The 17,615-nt window shown below is 43.9% G+C and overlaps 1 protein-coding gene across 1 annotated transcript; it reads left to right on the plus strand.

Annotated features, from left to right (window-relative positions):
• Positions 1-762: 762 nt before the first annotated feature.
• On the plus strand, positions 763-17,399 carry MPHOSPH10 (M-phase phosphoprotein 10). The gene is made up of 11 exons (XM_035131754.3): positions 763-885; positions 2,871-3,555; positions 4,817-4,965; positions 5,790-5,970; positions 6,547-6,688; positions 7,184-7,251; positions 8,000-8,137; positions 9,097-9,207; positions 11,848-11,955; positions 12,995-13,222; positions 14,928-17,399. Exons 1-11 carry the CDS (start codon positions 794-796, stop codon positions 15,072-15,074), a joined length of 2,049 nt encoding a protein of 682 aa, XP_034987645.3. The 5' UTR covers positions 763-793; the 3' UTR covers positions 15,075-17,399.
• The last annotated feature ends 216 nt before the right edge of the window (positions 17,400-17,615 follow it).

The raw sequence follows: 17,615 nt of genomic DNA on the forward strand, positions 1-17,615 counted from the left end.
CCTGTTTGAAATCAATGGAGCTTACTTCTGAGTAGGCATGCAAAGAGCCAGTGTAGCTCATTGGGTTGTTTGTGGGGATAAAGTGGGGGTTACTTCCACCACCTTGAGCTCCATGGAGGAAAGAGGTGTGTGTATAGATCTATATATAGAGAAGCAGTTAAGTTTTTATTTTATTTCACAACATAAAAATACAAAACACGAGACATAATAAGAACAAGAAATCAAACCCCTACCTCCCCCTTCCACAAACACATTTAATGCTTCGAATGCTAAGAGGATTTATGTTGCCATCTGTTTTCCGTCTACCGCAGATGGCCACCGGGCACGCAGGATCGAGCTGAGAATCCTGCATTTCTGGGGGCTGGACTATTTGTCCTCTGGGGTCCCATTCCACTCTACAATGCTATGGCCGCGTGGTTTATGCTTCAAATGATTCAGATTTGTCTTCTGTTGATGTTTTTAAACTGATCATTTTGTTTTATTCTCTTTTTAAACCGCCTAGCACTCAAGAGGCGTGTGGATTTTATGAAATAGAGTGTCTCTCTGCATGTGTCCACGACGGCACTGCAGCCTCGCTCTGCAGCCTAAGTCTAAGAGAAGAGGCCTCCGCGCCTCCGCCCGCCCCGAGCCCTTCCTCGCTCAGCCGCCTGTGCCGCCTCTTTCTCCTTCCCCGCGCCCGGAACCATTCTGCGGTGGGCGGAGAGGCGGAACTTTTCTCCGCGGGCTCGCTTCGCCGGACGGAGCGCGAGGGCCGAGGGACGCGGCCGAGCCGAGCGGCACAGAAGACGAAGACATGGCGGCCCCGGCGCTCGCTGTGGGCGGAAGGCTGGGCGCCTGCTTGGAGAAACTGGGCGCCGCCACGGCCAACCCCGAGCGGTTCCTCAGGTAAAGCGCCATCCATCGCGTGTGCGCGTGCTCACGTTATGATCATTTTAAAATAAAACAAAAAATGCGTGTCTTAAGCATCCCGAAGCACGCGGGCAAATGAAACCTCGGCTGTGGGCGATACCCGGTGAGAGTCGGATCAAGAGTAGGCCCACTGAGATCCTTGGAATTGAGTGAGTTGGTTTCATGGAAACAGAATCGTAGGGTTGGAAGAGACCTCCGAGGGTCATCTAGCCCAACCCCTGCGATGCTGTCCCTCCCTGGGTGGGCTTGAAGCACCAGCCATCCGGTCAACAGCCAGGCGCTCTGGCCCAGGGCGCCACAGGAAGGCTTCCTCTTGAGGAGCCTCACACGGCATATTGCCCTCTCCCTTTGTGTTTGTGTGTGTGGTTATATGCATTATGTAGGTAATATTTCCAGGGGTGGGGAACCTGTGGTCGTCCAGGCTGCAGGTCGTTGCTGAGCTACAATTCCCTTCATCTCAGATCGTTGGCACTGCTGTATGGGGCAGGGGAGTCCAGCAACGACTTTAGAGCCACCCACTTCACACCAGGGGCAGACTTTGATAATATGGTGCCCTCAGCGAAGACAAAATTTGGTGCCCTCCCAAAAATATTTCTTCTTTTCACAACAGAATCAGAATTCATTTTGGTACAGTTGTTTTAAAAATGGGTCTCAGTAGGTACCCATAAATACAGGTTTTATTATAATTACTATTATTGTTGTTGTTGTTATTTTGCACCCCCTTAGCTCGGAGCCCTTTGCATTGGAACCAGCCACAACACCTTAAATCTAGCACTGTATACACACACACACACTCTCTCTCTCTCTCTCTCTCACACACACACACACAGAGAGAGAGAGAGAGAGAGAGTTATATGTGTATACAGAGAGAGGAAGAGGAGAGAGAATGTTTTTAAAGTATCAAACAGCAGTCCAGTTTGCTATAAATCTTGGAAGAATACTGTCAGTTACTGTAGCCATGGGGGTTTCCACAGGTGGGGTGTCACCACTATGAAGGCCAACAATGGACCATTTAGAAGGCCTTCTTTAGCAGATCTCAAAGCATGCTGTAGTAGATATAGGGAGAAGTGCTTCTTTGAGTTTTGGGGACCCATGTCATTGAAGGCTTTCTACATTAACCTCAAAACCTTGAGTATGGTTAGCGTATTAGCAAACCGCAGTTTGTTCAGAACTGATGTTGTATGGCCAACTGTACCAGCAGTAATGGTGTATATAAAAAGGTAAAAGTAAGGGTCCAGTCGTGACCGACTCTGGGGTTGCGCGCTCATCTCGCATTATTGGCCGAGGGAGCCGGCGTATAGCTTCCAGGTCATGTGGCCAGCATGACAAAGCCGCTTCTGGCAAACCAGAGCAGCACATGGAAACGCCGTTTACCTTCCCGCTGTAGCGGTACCTATTTATCTACTTACATTTTGACGTGCTTTTGAACTGCTAGGTTGGCAGGAGCTGGGACCAAGCAACGGGAGCTCACCCCGTCACAGGGATTCGAACCGCCGACCTTCTGATCAGCAAGCCCTAGGCTCAGTGGTTTAACCACAGCGCCACCTGGGTCCCTTCAATGGTGTATATAAGCATACCTAATTTGATTCCACAGATCTTGTTCCTTCTGAGGACATGGGTGCAGCTGCATGCAATCCAGCCTCCCACCCCCCTGCTGCTGCTCCCCTTCTAGCCACAGGAGTGGAGCTGGCTAGGGCGGGGGCCAGGTTCTTCCCTTCCCACCCCTGCAGCCATGGGGACCTGGCTTAATAGACTACACAATATAGTGTAAATTTGTGTGACTTGCTTTATTGTTATATTTGTTTTGTTTTTTTGTGGTGGTCTGGAACTGAACCTGCAATATTGCTGAGATATGCCTGTATATTCACATACTTTTCCTGTTTCTGCGTCTTGATTTGACAAAGACCTAAACTTTGTGACTTTTAAAATGCATGATGTCTTACAACTTGTTTTGACTCCAGCATTCAGGATGGACTTGCGGATGACTTCATCTCTCTAACAAAATCATTATACGATTTCCACAAAATGCTTGGAGCTGATGTTATTTCTGGAAGTCCTTTAAAGGAACTGGTGATAGATAACTTTGATGAAGAGCAGATTTGGCAACAGCTAGAACTCCAGAATAATGCAGTTCTAGGCTACTTCAAGAGAGCTGTTGCTAGAGATGTGGAGGGAGAGGAGGATCTATGCCTTCTCCCAGCTTCAGACAAGGATGGGTCTGTCTCAGAAGACAATGAGGATCAGGCGGGTAATGAGGACCAGATGGAAGTAGAGGCAGATTTCAACAATGGTCATCTTGAAGAGGAAAGTGAGCTTGAAGGAAAGAGAAATAGGCTTGGGGCCATGGAAGATGATGCATTTAGTGATGATGATTCCAATATGGACTTTGATATTGATAAATTGGAGCAGCAAACCCGAACATCAAAGAACACTGTGAAAAAAACAGGAGAAAAGTCCATAGTGGATGACAGATTTTTCAAACTGGCTGAGATGGAGGCTTGTTTGGATGCAGTGGAGAAAAGACAAATCGGAGGGAAGGGTGATGGTGGTGATGAAGAAGAAGAAGGAATAAATTACTTTGAGGACATTTTTTCTGAAGATTATGAGAGTGAGGATGAAGAGGAATTTGGAGCCTCCAAAACGAAGGTAATTGCATAAAAAGGTATAAAACATCGTTTGTTAAAAGCTAAACACTCGGAGGGTTTAGTAATGACTTCATGCAACTGTCTTTTTTATTAATAGCGTTTTGTGGAAACAAATGCAGTGAAACATTACAAACAAAATCATAATAAATCAAGACAACATGCTCCATGCGTACAAGTAAGGGGTAAGAGCAGGGAAGTAATGAGGGAGCTGGTGGTTCAGATCAACCCATTGCTCAGACGTTCAAGTAATAGATCTGTATAAGGAGTCCATATATCAGAGAGTTTCCCATCTTGTTACCTTCTCACATGCTGCCTGTAACTGTCAGTAAATAGCAGGCTAATGCGTACAAACAGGTCTGTATAAATTTATGGTTATCTCATCTATTCCTAATCGAAAAGTGAATGAGAGAGGACTTCCCTTCCTAGCTAGCTGGTGCAAGGGGTGCCTATGTAAAAAAGGAGAACCCCAAGCACCCTCTTCTTGTGCCCTAACATACCAGTAGGCCTAGGAAGAAAAGCATGTGTGTGATAGTTGACGAAGGAGATGTACCAACATTGTAAGGTGAATGGCCCATTTAAAGGAGAGAGATGCTGTTTGTGTGTGTTTCTGTTCCGCTGTTCTGTGCATCCTTTTCAAAACAAATTGCCTAGGGTAGTTCACGTTGGGCTAACTCTTTGCATTGGGTTCATTAATTGGAAAAGGACTCACAATTTGCATTGGCTGCCACTAAGAATGGACTAAATGGAGAACAGCAAAATGGCAGCTGAACTTTTCATTGATATAGTTGGAGCAAAGGTGTATCTTATTTTAATGTATTTTAAATTTTTGTTGGAAGCCGCCCAGAGTGGTTGGGGAGGCCCAGCCAGATGGGCGGGATATAAATAATATATTATTATTGTTATTATTTATTATATCTGAATCCCTGAGAAATCTGAAAGCAGAGTAGGAAGAACAGTGATGTATGAGAACATGTTGCTGCCATGCAGAATATTCTCAAAGTACTTTTTAACTGTAAATCATATGGGTCACTTTGGCCACATCCATGCTTGCAGGTCCTGAAAATAGAATTGACTGTTATTAAAGTATTTTAAGACTTTGGTTATACTTCTTCAGAAAAAAACTATAAATTATCCAGTTTATTTAATAAGCCTAACTATTTACCGGTAATATAGCCCTTTTACTCATTTATCTTGTTCAAATGTTACATTGAAACTTCAGGTTCCTCTTTGTAACCTCTTGCTGGTTTCTCTCTTCTTTCCAGCTGATCATCAAAAGTGCTCGTGATCTTAAATATCAGGACTACTTTGATCCTGTGGATGATTATGAAGACTTCACAAGTGAACACAAGGATAGTGACAGTGACCAGATTGAGGGAAAGGAAGAAGAAGAAGAAGGCGACATAGATGATGAGTATGTGGCTGATATTTTGAGGGCAGTGCTAAGTGGATAATAAAATGAAGTGACCAGTGCATGTTTACTCAGAATTTAGTTCCTTTGTACTCAGTGTGGTTTTCTCTCTGGTAAAGTGTGCATGGAATTGAATCCCAAAAATTTTTTGGGAGCAGAGGTAATCTTCTGTGAGGAGATAAATATTGTTATGTTGTCAGTACAATAGCATCTTTCCTATCCGGAGAGCTATACTACTTGCAGAGTCATGTATGAATAATAACAGGGTCATCAACATGGTGTCTGGAGACGTACAGTAATACCTCCGCGAACGTCCGCCTCGTCTAGCGTCCATTCCAGCGAACGTCCGTGGCAAACCCGGAAGTACCGGAACGGGTTGCATCCGGGTTTGCCACTCACGCATGCGCAGAAACGCAAAGTGCTCTACACACGTGTGCAGACGCGGTGCTTTGCCCTGCATCCTTTTCGGCTAGCGGCCGGGGCTCCGGAATGAATTCTGGTCGCAAAACAAGGTAGAACTGTACTCATTAAGGCCTTCCCTGGTTCCCACATGGATCTCCTTTCCTCACTCTGATCCCCAAATTAGGTTTGAAATATGACTTCTCTTGTAGCCAGCAGAATAGGCTGCTCGGTGGGGGGTGGGGGGTGGGGGTGTCCATGACAGGTTTTCCAGTTTGCAGACATGTCCAGAAAGTTTTGTGAATGGATACTTTCCTCAGGGCACTTTTGTGTGGTGTCCCAGCAGGCTCCTGTGTTTATGAATGAATCAAAAGCCTAATGAAAGTCCTTTAAAGGTCTCTTTTTCATGTAATGCTGTTTAACTACAGAGCTGAGGAAATGGATGAAATCAAACAGAAAGGCAGGAATGAAAAAAGCAAAGACCCTTCTAAAAGAGTGACGTTTAGCTTGCCAGATGACAGCGACATAGAAGAGGAGATAGATATGTTCCAGGCAAAGAGAAATAGTTCTGCTGAAACAAAGTCATCCTTTGAGAAAAGACAGGAAAAGGTAAACTTTCTATTGCATTCCACATCACAAACCAGATGCGCTTATCTCATGCCATCTAAAACTAGCATGTTTAAAGCAAAAAATAAGAACTTCAACCATGAAAAAACAGAAAAAAGAATGAGGCAGTGTTTGGGATCCTAAGATAAGTTAACTTAAGGAGGTTTACAAAAGGAAAGTTTCATGTTTCCTCTTGCCTCCGGCAGACTCCATGCATCCTAAAAAGCTTTTTGTAGGATTGGGGCTCCTTAACGTTGGGGGATGGGGTGCAGGAGACTGATGGGGAAAGGGGGGTGGCATCACCCGAAATTGAGCTTGGAGCCTAAAATAAGGAAGTTCACAGAATGGAAGTTTCTTTTCTTTTCCTCCTTCCAACAGCAGCCCCCACCCCTCAATTCCACATTTTTAGGAGGTTCCCTAGACTCTCTAGACTAGGGAGTCGTTTTCAAGTGAGTGGGGGGGCGGGGAAAAGGTCACAGGTGGTTGCAGTGGGAGACGGGGATAGCAACTGTCCTTAAGTAAGCATGTAAGATTGAAGCCATGGGAAATGAAGTGTCTTGAGAACTTTTTTTTTTGCAGATGAGCGAAACAATTAAATCGCTAGAAAAGGAACTGCTGATGGAGAAGCCTTGGCAGCTGAAAGGGGAAGTGACAGGACAAAAGCGGCCTGAGAACAGCCTTCTGGAGGAAATGGTTCTTTTTGACCATGCAGTCAAAATGGGTAAACCTTGTATAGCAGCGCTTTGCCTCCAGGCTTATGTTTTATGTAGAGATACTGCAATTTTGTACATTAAATAGCTGCAAATTCTGAAATCAACCTTCTAAGGTGGGCAGACCCTCTGGTTTTCATCCATGGTTCTTAGCATGATGTAGACTTCCTAGAATACGTCAGGCCATGACTAAGGAGGACACTTAATTGTGTATGTCTCCCAGTCTCAAGCAGAGACTGATCATAGTCTACCCCAGGAGCTCATCTGCATTTGCAGCCAGGATCATCCCTGGTTACACTGCTGCCCTCAAACAGCTGTACCTGTGTGCACCCAGTTCATTATGACCCTTAGGTTTGGGTGGTGGTGGTGCTGAATTGATAGTGGTTACATGTCTTTTCAGGTGACAGCTGGCAATAGAGAAAGGAGCCTGCTCTTAACCCATAAGGTTATTTACAAATGCATTTCATTTTTAAAAAATCCTGAGTTTGCTGCTTTTGTATTCTCAGCTCCTGTGATCACAGAAGAAACAACTTTGGAGCTTGAAGAGATTATCAAGAGAAGGATAAAAGATCAGGTTAATAGATCTGTTTTCATGTCTTCATTGCTATTTGAGGGAGAATGGGAAAGGGAACCCAGCGGGATTTTACATTTGCATTGAATATGTACATTGAAAAGGAACAAGAACAAAACTAATGTTGCTTCAGCTTTAAACAATGCCCTTTCTGTATCCCCCACTTCTTGAAGGGTCTGATAAATGCTGGGAGTTCCTTATTGTCTCCCTTCCTATTGAATATCTGTATGAAGTCACTGTAGGTGATATCTCCTACAAAGTGAAGAGTCTGCCATCTGCTTATTATATTGTTATCAATTAGATTGAAGAGGCACCTCTTCCGTATATGTAAAGCTACATAATGAAAGTTTCAGAGGCAGCTTTGTGGGAAGGGAATTCTGCAGTTTAAGAGGTTGCCACAAAAAATGCCCTCTCTCACATAATGGGGTGCATTTTATGAACTCTCTTCAGGGAAGCCAGTCATTGCTTCAGGACTGCCATAAAAAACTTAAAACATTTTTCTTTAAAGAGCCACCCATTTGTAAGATTTAGTATTCTGTGATGTGTAGATTTGCAACTGTTGAGTTCTTAAACAGAATGCAATCTCGTTGACTACCCTTCTCTAAAACAAAAGACAGAATAGAAATGTTAAGACAAATGAATGTGAATGGCTAAATTCCTTGTTACCTACAGAAAAGTTGCTCATGGTTCTGTTCTGTTTTTAATATGGCTGTGGTGTTGTTGTTTTTTTAAAAAAACACCTTTGTTTTAGGCTTGGGACGATGTTGTTCGTAAAGAAAAACCGAAAGAAGACCCCTATGAATATAAGAAGCGGTTGACTCTGGATCACGAGAAAAGCAAGCTGAGTCTTGCAGAAATTTATGAGCAAGAATATTTGAAACTTAATCAGGTGCCTTTTGAGGGAGCTTGTATTGGCTGTTAAGGATGCTTTAGGGCCCAACTTTATCTGTGGCAGTGGGCAGATGCAGAAGTAATGAGCTTCCCTTTGACATGGTTTGCATTTTGTGGCACTTGAGAGCTTCAGCCTTCTTTTCTCTGACCTGAAATGTGCAGAAGCTTTTAGGACAGCAATGGGGAACATGATGTCCTCCAGGTGTTGTGGGACATCAGTTCCCATAAGTCCCAGCTAGCGTGGCAGGACTCAGGGAAGATGAGAAGGAAGAGGAGAGTTGCTCTAGAGTGAATTTGCATGTGGCTTCCTTCTCAACTTCTCAACTCATGACTGCAACTCTACCCTTCCAGGCCTTTCAAAATCAATTGTTTGTTTGTTTTATTTTTTAAAAAAAATGGGCTTAAGAAATTTTCTGTAATTCACGTTCCATGGCATCCCCATTTCTGAAGGATCCTGCACCACAGTGCATCATTTAGGCCCTGTACGATGTTGCCAGGGAGCCATTTTGGTCCTGTGAAATAAGCAGAGGGAAAGGAAGTGCAAGTCATTTTGTGTTTTCTCCCTCCTCCCCTTCAATGCTAATTCCATTTGAAATAGTCTCTTGTTTCCTTTGCAGCTGAATTATGCAGATGAAACTTGTTATATCTGTTGTTCTGAAATATAAACCAGGACTTGAAAAACTCACCATTTGACAATTAGGAATGTTTGGGTTTTGTTTTTTTAACCCTGTGTATTTTGTGAAGTAAGCCCATAGCATCTGGCTTTAGCCAAGGGCGAGTGAGCCTATAAATTGGTAACTCTTAGGGACCCCAGAAAAGGGGGTATATTTAGAAGTAAATAAATAAACTTCCCCTTTCTTGGCCTCTAAAAGGCCAAAGGTAGCATTTGCTTTCTTTTGAGTGAAAAGTCTTGCTTGGAAATCGCTCTTGTCTAATCCCACATTGTTCTTAATCCAGAAAAAAATGGAAGAGGAAGAAAAACCTCAGCATGCAGAAATACAGAAAATGATGGACTCACTCTTCCTTAGACTGGATGCCCTTTCTAATTTCCACTTCACACCTAAACCAGTAAGTATGGCAATGCAACTTTGTTTGCAGGATTGTGCATAAGAAGAACCCATCTTCGTAGAAAAGGGTTAAAAACTCTTTTTCTGTGCTAGCTGCATGCTCGAGATATTTTCCCTTGTTATTACGTGTACATCCTCTTTCCTGCAGGTATCTCAAGTGGCATACATGGTTCTCTCTCCCCCTGTTTTGTCCTAATAACATAGTAACAGTAACAGAGAAGCAAAATAAAAAAAATCCTTCAGTAGCACCTTAAAGACAAACTAAGTTTATATTTTGGTATGAGCTTTCGTGTGCATGCACACTTCTTCAGATACACACATGCACACGAAAGCTCATACCAAAATATAAACTTAGTTGGTCTTTAAGGTGCTACTGAAGGAATTTTTTTATTTTGCTTCGACTCAGACCAACACGGCTACCTACCTGTAACTAGTAACAGAGAAGCTATCTCTATAAATAAAAATGTAGGCATTGTGCACACAGAGGTCACAGCCGTTCTCCGTAACCGCTGAACCGTAATGTAACAAATTTGGCCACAACGTACCTTGCCCATCAGGGAGGGATCTGGCATTAAAAAATTATTTTAAAACCCACACCTTTCACACCTAAAATAATGATTAAACGCAAAAAAGTGGCACGCAAATTAGACATCACCAGCAGAAGCTCTGAAGACTCCAGCAGCATCTAATAAAAAGGCAGATTGCACGCTGTCACCAGCAAAAGCTCTGAAGGGCGGTGCCAAATAATGACATCAACCAAGCAACTGAAACCAAGGCGGCCATTACCAGACCCATAGGCCCCTGCCAGGCTGCTAGGCCCCCACTAGGCCCGGGGGGGGGAGCGCCTGGATCGCAGGCCACAGCACGGCCTTTGTTGTTTGTAGGCCCCTGCCAGGCCCCCACTAGGCCCGGGGGGGATTACCCACAGCAACGCACTTGGGGGCACGGCAAGGGGTTTTTCCTTTAAAATTTAGCGGCCGTTGTGTCACATGCGAGGCTCGCGGCCATTTTAAGTAAGGGCAGTCGTGCCCCTTTAAACCTAGGCTTTATACTATGACTGATTGCAAGCCTCTGTGTCTTTAAAAACAACAACAACCATGCACTTTCCCCAGTTTAAGTCCTCGGATATTTGCAGTGGCTAAACCCCCCCCCCTTTACAATCTCCTACCTTCCCCTTGCCACTTCCTGGGTTTTTATGGAACCGAACAGCTCGGGTGCTTCGGAACTCACCTTCTGTTGCTACGGGGCTGTGGGTCTTCGCTATTTGATTCCCCCCACCCTGCTCAGGATTGTTAAAGTAGTTCTCTGGGTCACCTACTCCAAAATTAGAAAATCCAAATAACAAAAAAAACACACAAAAAACTCCCCCCAAAACACGACGCCCAAATCATACAATACCCACCAAAATAAATGACAACCCCAAAAATAAAATTAAACTATAATAACTTCTGCTTCTCATGTTCTTATTTCAAAATTTTTAAATCTAAATATATAAAAATGTTCACAATGCGTGTGCAGGGACCAATGTATGGCGATACAGGGGGGAAGGAACAAAACTCCCTGGGGAAAACAGAGGGAAGGGTATCCTACCGAAACACAGGGATGAGCCAGGGGGTTGGAGGGAGGAGGGGCGGGATACATCATGGATTGGGACCAGGTGGGGAGAATCACAGAGATGACCCACAGCAAAGTGTGGCCGGGCCAGCTGATAACAAATAAAAAAGATAGTCTTGGCCATGCCTGTTTGTATTTCTGCTGCACATATCCATGTCTAAGTGGGTTGTCTTTCTGTCCAGGCTAGAATACAGGTTTGGCTCTTAAACCTCCGTAACAGAATGCTAACTCTGCCATCTTCACATCTAGTTTCCATAGGTTATGGCTTACCCATAAATTCTCAAAAGCAAGTTACTGCTTTACATGCACTTGCTAGAAAACTTGCTAGAAAGCTGATTGCAACCCAGTCAATGTCTAAATTGCGGGTAAACCTCTTTGCATATGAGCAAGAGTATTTGATTGGTTGGTGTCCATTCCTTGAGATTTTCCAGGCTATAGCCATGAATTAAATAGACCCTCAAAAAGTGAACTATTTGGAGTTAATTATTTTGGCTTTGTGTATAGTTACTTTTACAAAATTAAGACTTGGTGTTATGCCCTCTGCGTTCCTGAATGGTCGCTGTAAGAAATTGCCCAACCTATTAAGCAACATAGGTTAGGCTAAGAGCCAGTGGCTGGCCCAGTGAATTTCATGGCTGAGTGGGGATTTGAATCCAGGTCCCCAGCCCTAGTTCAGTCTTCTAACCACTATCCCATTATGAAGTCTAGGGAGCCTTGTCAAATCCATATAGCCCCATTGACCTAAGTGGAACTGAATCACTTCTTCTTAACTCTGGGATATGCAGCCTCTTGCCCTGCAAATGTTTTTTGACTCCCTCACCCACCTACAACATGGCCAATGCTCAGGGATGTTGGGAATTGTAGTCCACCAACAAAGCCACAACTTCCCCTTCCCTGGATTAATGGAATTGAAGACCAGGCTTTTAGGGTTAGGGTTTGTCTACTGCCAGGTAAGTGTGTGTAAGATTGCGGTAGAAGTCATTTAACGCTGTTCTCTAACATGCATAGCCTTTTCTATTTCCCTTAGCCTGTCCCAGAGGTTAAAATTGTCTCCAATCTCCCTGCAATAACCATGGAAGAAGTTGCACCAGTGAGTGTTAGTGACGCTGCCCTCCTTGCACCGGAAGAGATCAAGGTAAGGCACTAATTCATAGCTCCCAGAAGCTTTCCACTTGGCGCATCATTTCCTGGGCAGCAGAGTACACTCCGTTCTTGGGAACCCACTTTCATTCCAGGGTCTCTGAAATCGGAGGAAACAAATGCAGTTTGATTTGGCTTGGTTTATGCAGGTTTTGCTCAAAATCTGGTGCTTTCCCCCTCTTGTGCTCTTTCAACAGAAGCTTAATGTTTATTATTAATATTAGACACTTGTGACCTGTTTTTTTTCCACCTTACCTGAGTGTCCAAAGCAGCTGATAAAAAGCTAACACACATTTTTATCAAATACAATGAACATAATCACAAAAGTGGAGCCAGAGCAGGAACATAATAAAACAAATGCACCCACACCTCAAGTCCCTCTGGAAGACAAGGGCAATCTTGTTTTTAAGCATTTTCATGGTAGCTGTAGGCAACAAATAGTGCACGGATGAGAAGGAACTGCTTCTGTTGGCCACCTGCATGAGGCTAGCTGCCTAGTTCCCCCTTTTGTCCCTTTCCTGTAGTGTTTTGCCTGGCAGTAGTGGAGCTGGTGCCAACTTGGCTGTTGGTGATTTAACCATTGCTACCCAGACATTAGTCCACTGAATAAAGTGAGACTTGACTTCTGGGTAAACTGCCTGCAGTTTCATTCTGTCCAGCAGCAGGCTAGTAAATGTGGACTTACGGGTATTTACAAGGCTGGAGAAAAGGTAAAGAGCCAGGAGGGAGGGGGTCAGGGAAACATACTGGGGGCAGAGTACCAAAATTTGACTGCAATGGTGAAAAAAGCCCTGCTGTGTACTCAGCTGCCTAATATTCATAGGCAGAAAGAGTGAGATGCTGAGCAGTGCCTCTGCTGAAGACCTAAGACGGGGGCTGAAGGGAGTTGTAGGCCAGAGAATCGTAGAGTGGGGTGCCAGCTTGGGGGGGAAAGCTGCAGCCAGCTAGTTGGTACTTTGATTTTGTATGTTTGTGTGAAAGAGAGTTTTCTATGTTGCTTTTGGATCCCACTCTCAGTCTGTTCTTATTTTTAGGAGAAGAACAAAGGCGGGGATGTGAAAACAAATGCTGAAAAAAACCCCACTGACAAAAACAGGGAACGGAGGAAAAAGAAGCTTGTGAAGCGCCTGAAGCTGAGGGAGAGGGAGAAGCGGCAAAAACTGATGGAGAAGAATTTGGTGCAGGGAGCTAGACTGAGTAAAAAGGCTTCGGCTGAGAAACTGAAGAAGCTAACCAAGGAAGGTAGAACCTCCTTGCTCAAGGTAAGGTTACTAAAGAAACAGCTGGAGAAATCAATCTATTCTTCTATCTATAGAAGCAGATAGATAGGCCTTTTTGTGTTCCTGCTCCTGAACATGGGTGCTGTGTGTGTGTGTGTGTGTATGTGTTTGCCTAGGCTATCCTGGTTCCCTTCAGATGTTTTGGACTTCAGTCGTACAAAACGTCTGCAGGGAACTGGGGTGGGGGAGCAAAGGCTGATGTACTACAACTTGCTTATTAGGCAGACTTGGTTTGCAGGATCAAGTTTGTTGTTTGTTTTTGCTAAAAATGCTGAGATCCACCCAACAGAGCCAGGTGTAAAATAGTGCTTGAGGATGGGGTAGGGGTGGAATAGTTAAGAAACAGAGTGCCTCTGAGCACGTGCTTAGCCCGGGTCAGGTATTTGCTTTCAGTACCAAAACTGAGCTGACAATCCTGTCACACAAAAATCCACCCTTGATTCTCTATACATATAGACACACACAAATCAGCAGCCTTTTTTAAAAAAAATTAAAAATCCTTTTGTTGTAGCTATTGTTAAAAGACTTCTTGCTGATCTGCTCCAAATCATGCAGAGATCTTACCAGTAGACCCTGATCTAACTTTTCACACCCGTGGTTTGTGCAGCCACTGAGATGGAGCAGGTGCAGGAAAACACAATTTTAGTCAGATCATTGCCTTCTTCCCACCCCCTCTCAACAGCCTTCTAGAACAACAGATCGGGGGTTATGGTCCCTCTGCCTCCTTCCCCACCCCCTACACCACAGTAACTTAAACACTACTCCCTTAGCCTTTTCCAGAGTCTGGTAAATTCCAAGGTTTACCCTGCAATTCAGAAGGCTAGAGGCATATATGTACACAAATATTTATATGCTATTTTCAGTAAAGCAGTGGTGAAATTAAAATGCAGTAAAGCAGTGGTGAAATTAATTGAAACACAAGCAAACAACTTACTGAAAAACAGCATCATGGGCAAACTGGAGGTTGGGTAATGTCAAAAGCACATCTAAACCAATCAGTTGTAATTAATTAGCCTAAATGAGCCAGGGGGGGTGCTCCAGTGCTGAGGTGATGACAAGTGGTGGAGCAGGACCCAGGCAGGCAGGCAGGCAGGGCGATGCCAGAGAAGGCAGGTCCTTCACTCATCTGGGGCTGATGTGTTTCTGTTACAAGCATAATAGTATTCTGAATATGATATCTGGAGATGGATTTCTGATAATTCCCTGCAAAACAACTTGAACATTGTTTAAATGAAGTATATTATGGCAAACAAACAAACCTGCCTTCTGCTATGCTTTGTTGGTGAAATCATAAGACCTTTTTTAAAGGATAGAGTGATTATGGTGGAGTAACTTGAAGGAATAATTTTTAGAATTCCACTGGGGCTCTCATTGCTCTTAGTCCTCGATTATAAAGGGATGCTTTCCTAGTGCTGCATGCTTATCTCTCATTAACATGCATTAAGCATGAGAGTGTAGATAACGCCAAGCCTCCCTTCCGCTTTCTGGATTTATTATGCTGCCAGAAAAAGGGTATTGCATAACATAACAGCTGCTGTTTGCCATTTAGTTATCAATCGGAATACAAATGGGATCTTTGTCTTATGCATTCTGCTGGAACAATTATGTGGCTGAAACTGTGGGGCATTATTTTACTTTACATGTGCATGTTTCCATTTGTTCTGAAATAAATCTTGCTCTGCTACAGGATGATGGCAAAGACAAGGCTTTGAAGTCCTCCCAAGCCTTCTTTTCTCAGCTGCAAGATCAAGTGAAAATGCAAATTAAGGATGCAAAGAAAATCCAGAAGAAACCGAAGAAACGAGAACTCTCTGCCCAGAAGCTGAAACTGTAATATATTATGCATGTTGTATTTTATATAAATTAGAAACCAGGGTTCTGTTTTCCTAATTTAAGCCTGTTTTTATTCTCTGCTTTGCATAAAGCTGTTTAAAAGGACAAGTTACATTGAAAAGAACTCTTCCATTACTCAAAGCAAGCCCACTTAAAAGAGGCCATTGAGCATGGGTTGCACAGGCACTCTGGTCATTATCAAACGGGGGGCTCCACTGTCGCACAGGCACTTTCAGGGAATCATTATTTTTGCTCATGGACACAGAGATGCATCTTTTACCTTTTTTAATGCCAACCATTTTTAAGGGGACACTAACTTTGTTGACATGCAACTCCAAATTGTAGTTTCACATTACACAAACAAGCATTTGGGTACTTTAAATACTCCCTCAATTTACAACAAACCATAGTTTCCCATTATAGTCAGATGTGTAAGCTATAGTAGTAGTAGTAGTAGTAATAATAATTTATTATTTATACCCCGCCTATCTGGCCGAGTTTCCCCAGCCACTCTGATTGGCTTCCAACAGAACATAAAAATGCAATAATCTATTAAACATTACAGGTAGGTAGCCGTGTTGGGCTGACATAGTCGAAACAAAATAAACAAATTCCTTCCAGTAGCACCTTAGAGACCAACTACGTTTGTCATAGGTATGAGCTTTCATGTGCATGCACACTTCTTCAGATATTCTTCAGGTATCAGAAGAAATGTGCATGCACTCGAAAGCTCATACCTATGACGAACTTAGTTGGTCTCTAAGGTGCTACTGGAAGGATTTTTTGTTTGTTTGTTTCTATTAAACATTAAAAGCTTCCCTAAACAGGGCTGCCTTCAGATGTCTTCTAAAAGTCTGGTAGTTGTTTTTTTTCTTTGATATCTGGTGGGAGGGCATTCCACAGGGTGGGTGCCACTACCAAGAAGGCCCTCTGCCTGGTTCCCTGTAACTTGGCTTCTTGTAGTGAGGGAACCGCCAGAAGGCCCTTGGCACTGAACCTCAGTGTACAGGCAGAACGATGGGGGTGGAGATGCTCCTTCAGGTATACTGGACCAAGGCCGTTTAGGGCTTTAAAGGTCTGCACCAACACTTTGAATTGTGCTTGGAAACGTACTGGGAGCCACTGTAGGTCTTTCAAGACCGGTCTTATGTGGTCTCGGCGGCCGCTCCCAGTCACCAGTCTAGCTGCCGCATTCTGGATTAATTGCAGTTTCCGGGTCACCTTCAAAGGTAGCTCCACATAGAGCGCATTGCAGTAATCCAAGTGAGAGATAACAAGAGGGCAACCAAAATGGTCAAAGGCCTGGAAACGATGCCTTATGAGGAATGGCTTAGGGAGCTGGGTATGTTTAGCCTGGAGAAGAGAAGGTTAAGGGGTGATATGATAACCATGTTCAAATATATAAAAGGATGTCATATAGAGGAGGGAGAAAGGTTGTTTTCTGCTGCTCCAGAGAAGCGGACACGGAGCAACGGATTCAAACTACAAGAAAGAAAATTCCACCTAAACATTAGGAAGAACTTCCTGACAGTAAGAGCTGTTCGGCAGTGGAATTTGCTGCCAAGGAGTGTGGTGGAGTCTCCTTCTTTGGAGGTCTTTAAGCAGAGGCTTGACAGCCATCTGTCAGGAATGCTTTGATGGTGTTTCCTGCTTGGCAGGGGGTTGGACTGGATGGCCCTTGTGGTCTCTTCCAACTCTATGATTCTAAGAGCATGCACCACTCTGGCGAGACAGAGGTAGGGGAGGTAGGGTCTCAGCCTGCGTACCAGATGGAGCTGGTAGTTTGCACTTTCCTTCCATTCTGGAATTGTAAACACATGGAGGAGGGCCAAACCCCTGACATCATTTGCCCTTCTGACTCCACCGCCAAAATTGTCATGTAGGCAGGAATGTTGAGTAAAGCCCCTACCCACACTTGGCTGCAGATCCTCTATGTGGTCAGGAATCTTGCACAGTCAAGTGCTCCTTTCCATGGTTTCTGGTTGACACACCGGAGAGCAGGGCCAGCAGGGTGGTACTGTCTGCTTCTTCCATGTGTTGGCTTTGGGCTTCATGGACAAGGCATGAAAGACAAATGAGCAACTTCGCCTACTAGAGAAGAATGGCAAACCAAGCTGATGGACTATGCTGAGATGGCAAAGCTGACTGGACTGGAAAACTCGGAAACCAAGAGAATAAAAACTTTATAAAAGAATGGGAAAAATTCGTAAGTTATCTTGGAGACTACTGTAAGCAGATGGAAACAAGAGGAGGATTTTGATTCACTTGTAGTGTATAAATTACTATGGACAATATGGTTTGATATAAAAATTGGAGTATGGCTGAATATGCAGTTGTAGAGGTTTAAAATGAGACCCCTGGGGGGGGGGGAGTCCTGAGATTCGGAGAATCTCTTTATATAGATACACTTTTATTAGTTTGTGTTTATTTGTATTTTGTATTTCTAAAACCAATAAAAATGATTTCTAAAAAGGGGGTGGGGAAGTCAAATGAGCAACTTCAGATGAGGGCAGTGAAGGTGGCCAGGAGCCTGGAAAACAGA

The sequence above is a fragment of the Zootoca vivipara genome, chromosome 13 (genome assembly GCF_965207765.1).
Source record: "Zootoca vivipara chromosome 13, rZooViv2.hap1.1, whole genome shotgun sequence".
In the NCBI taxonomy this organism is placed as follows: domain Eukaryota; kingdom Metazoa; phylum Chordata; class Lepidosauria; order Squamata; family Lacertidae; genus Zootoca; species Zootoca vivipara.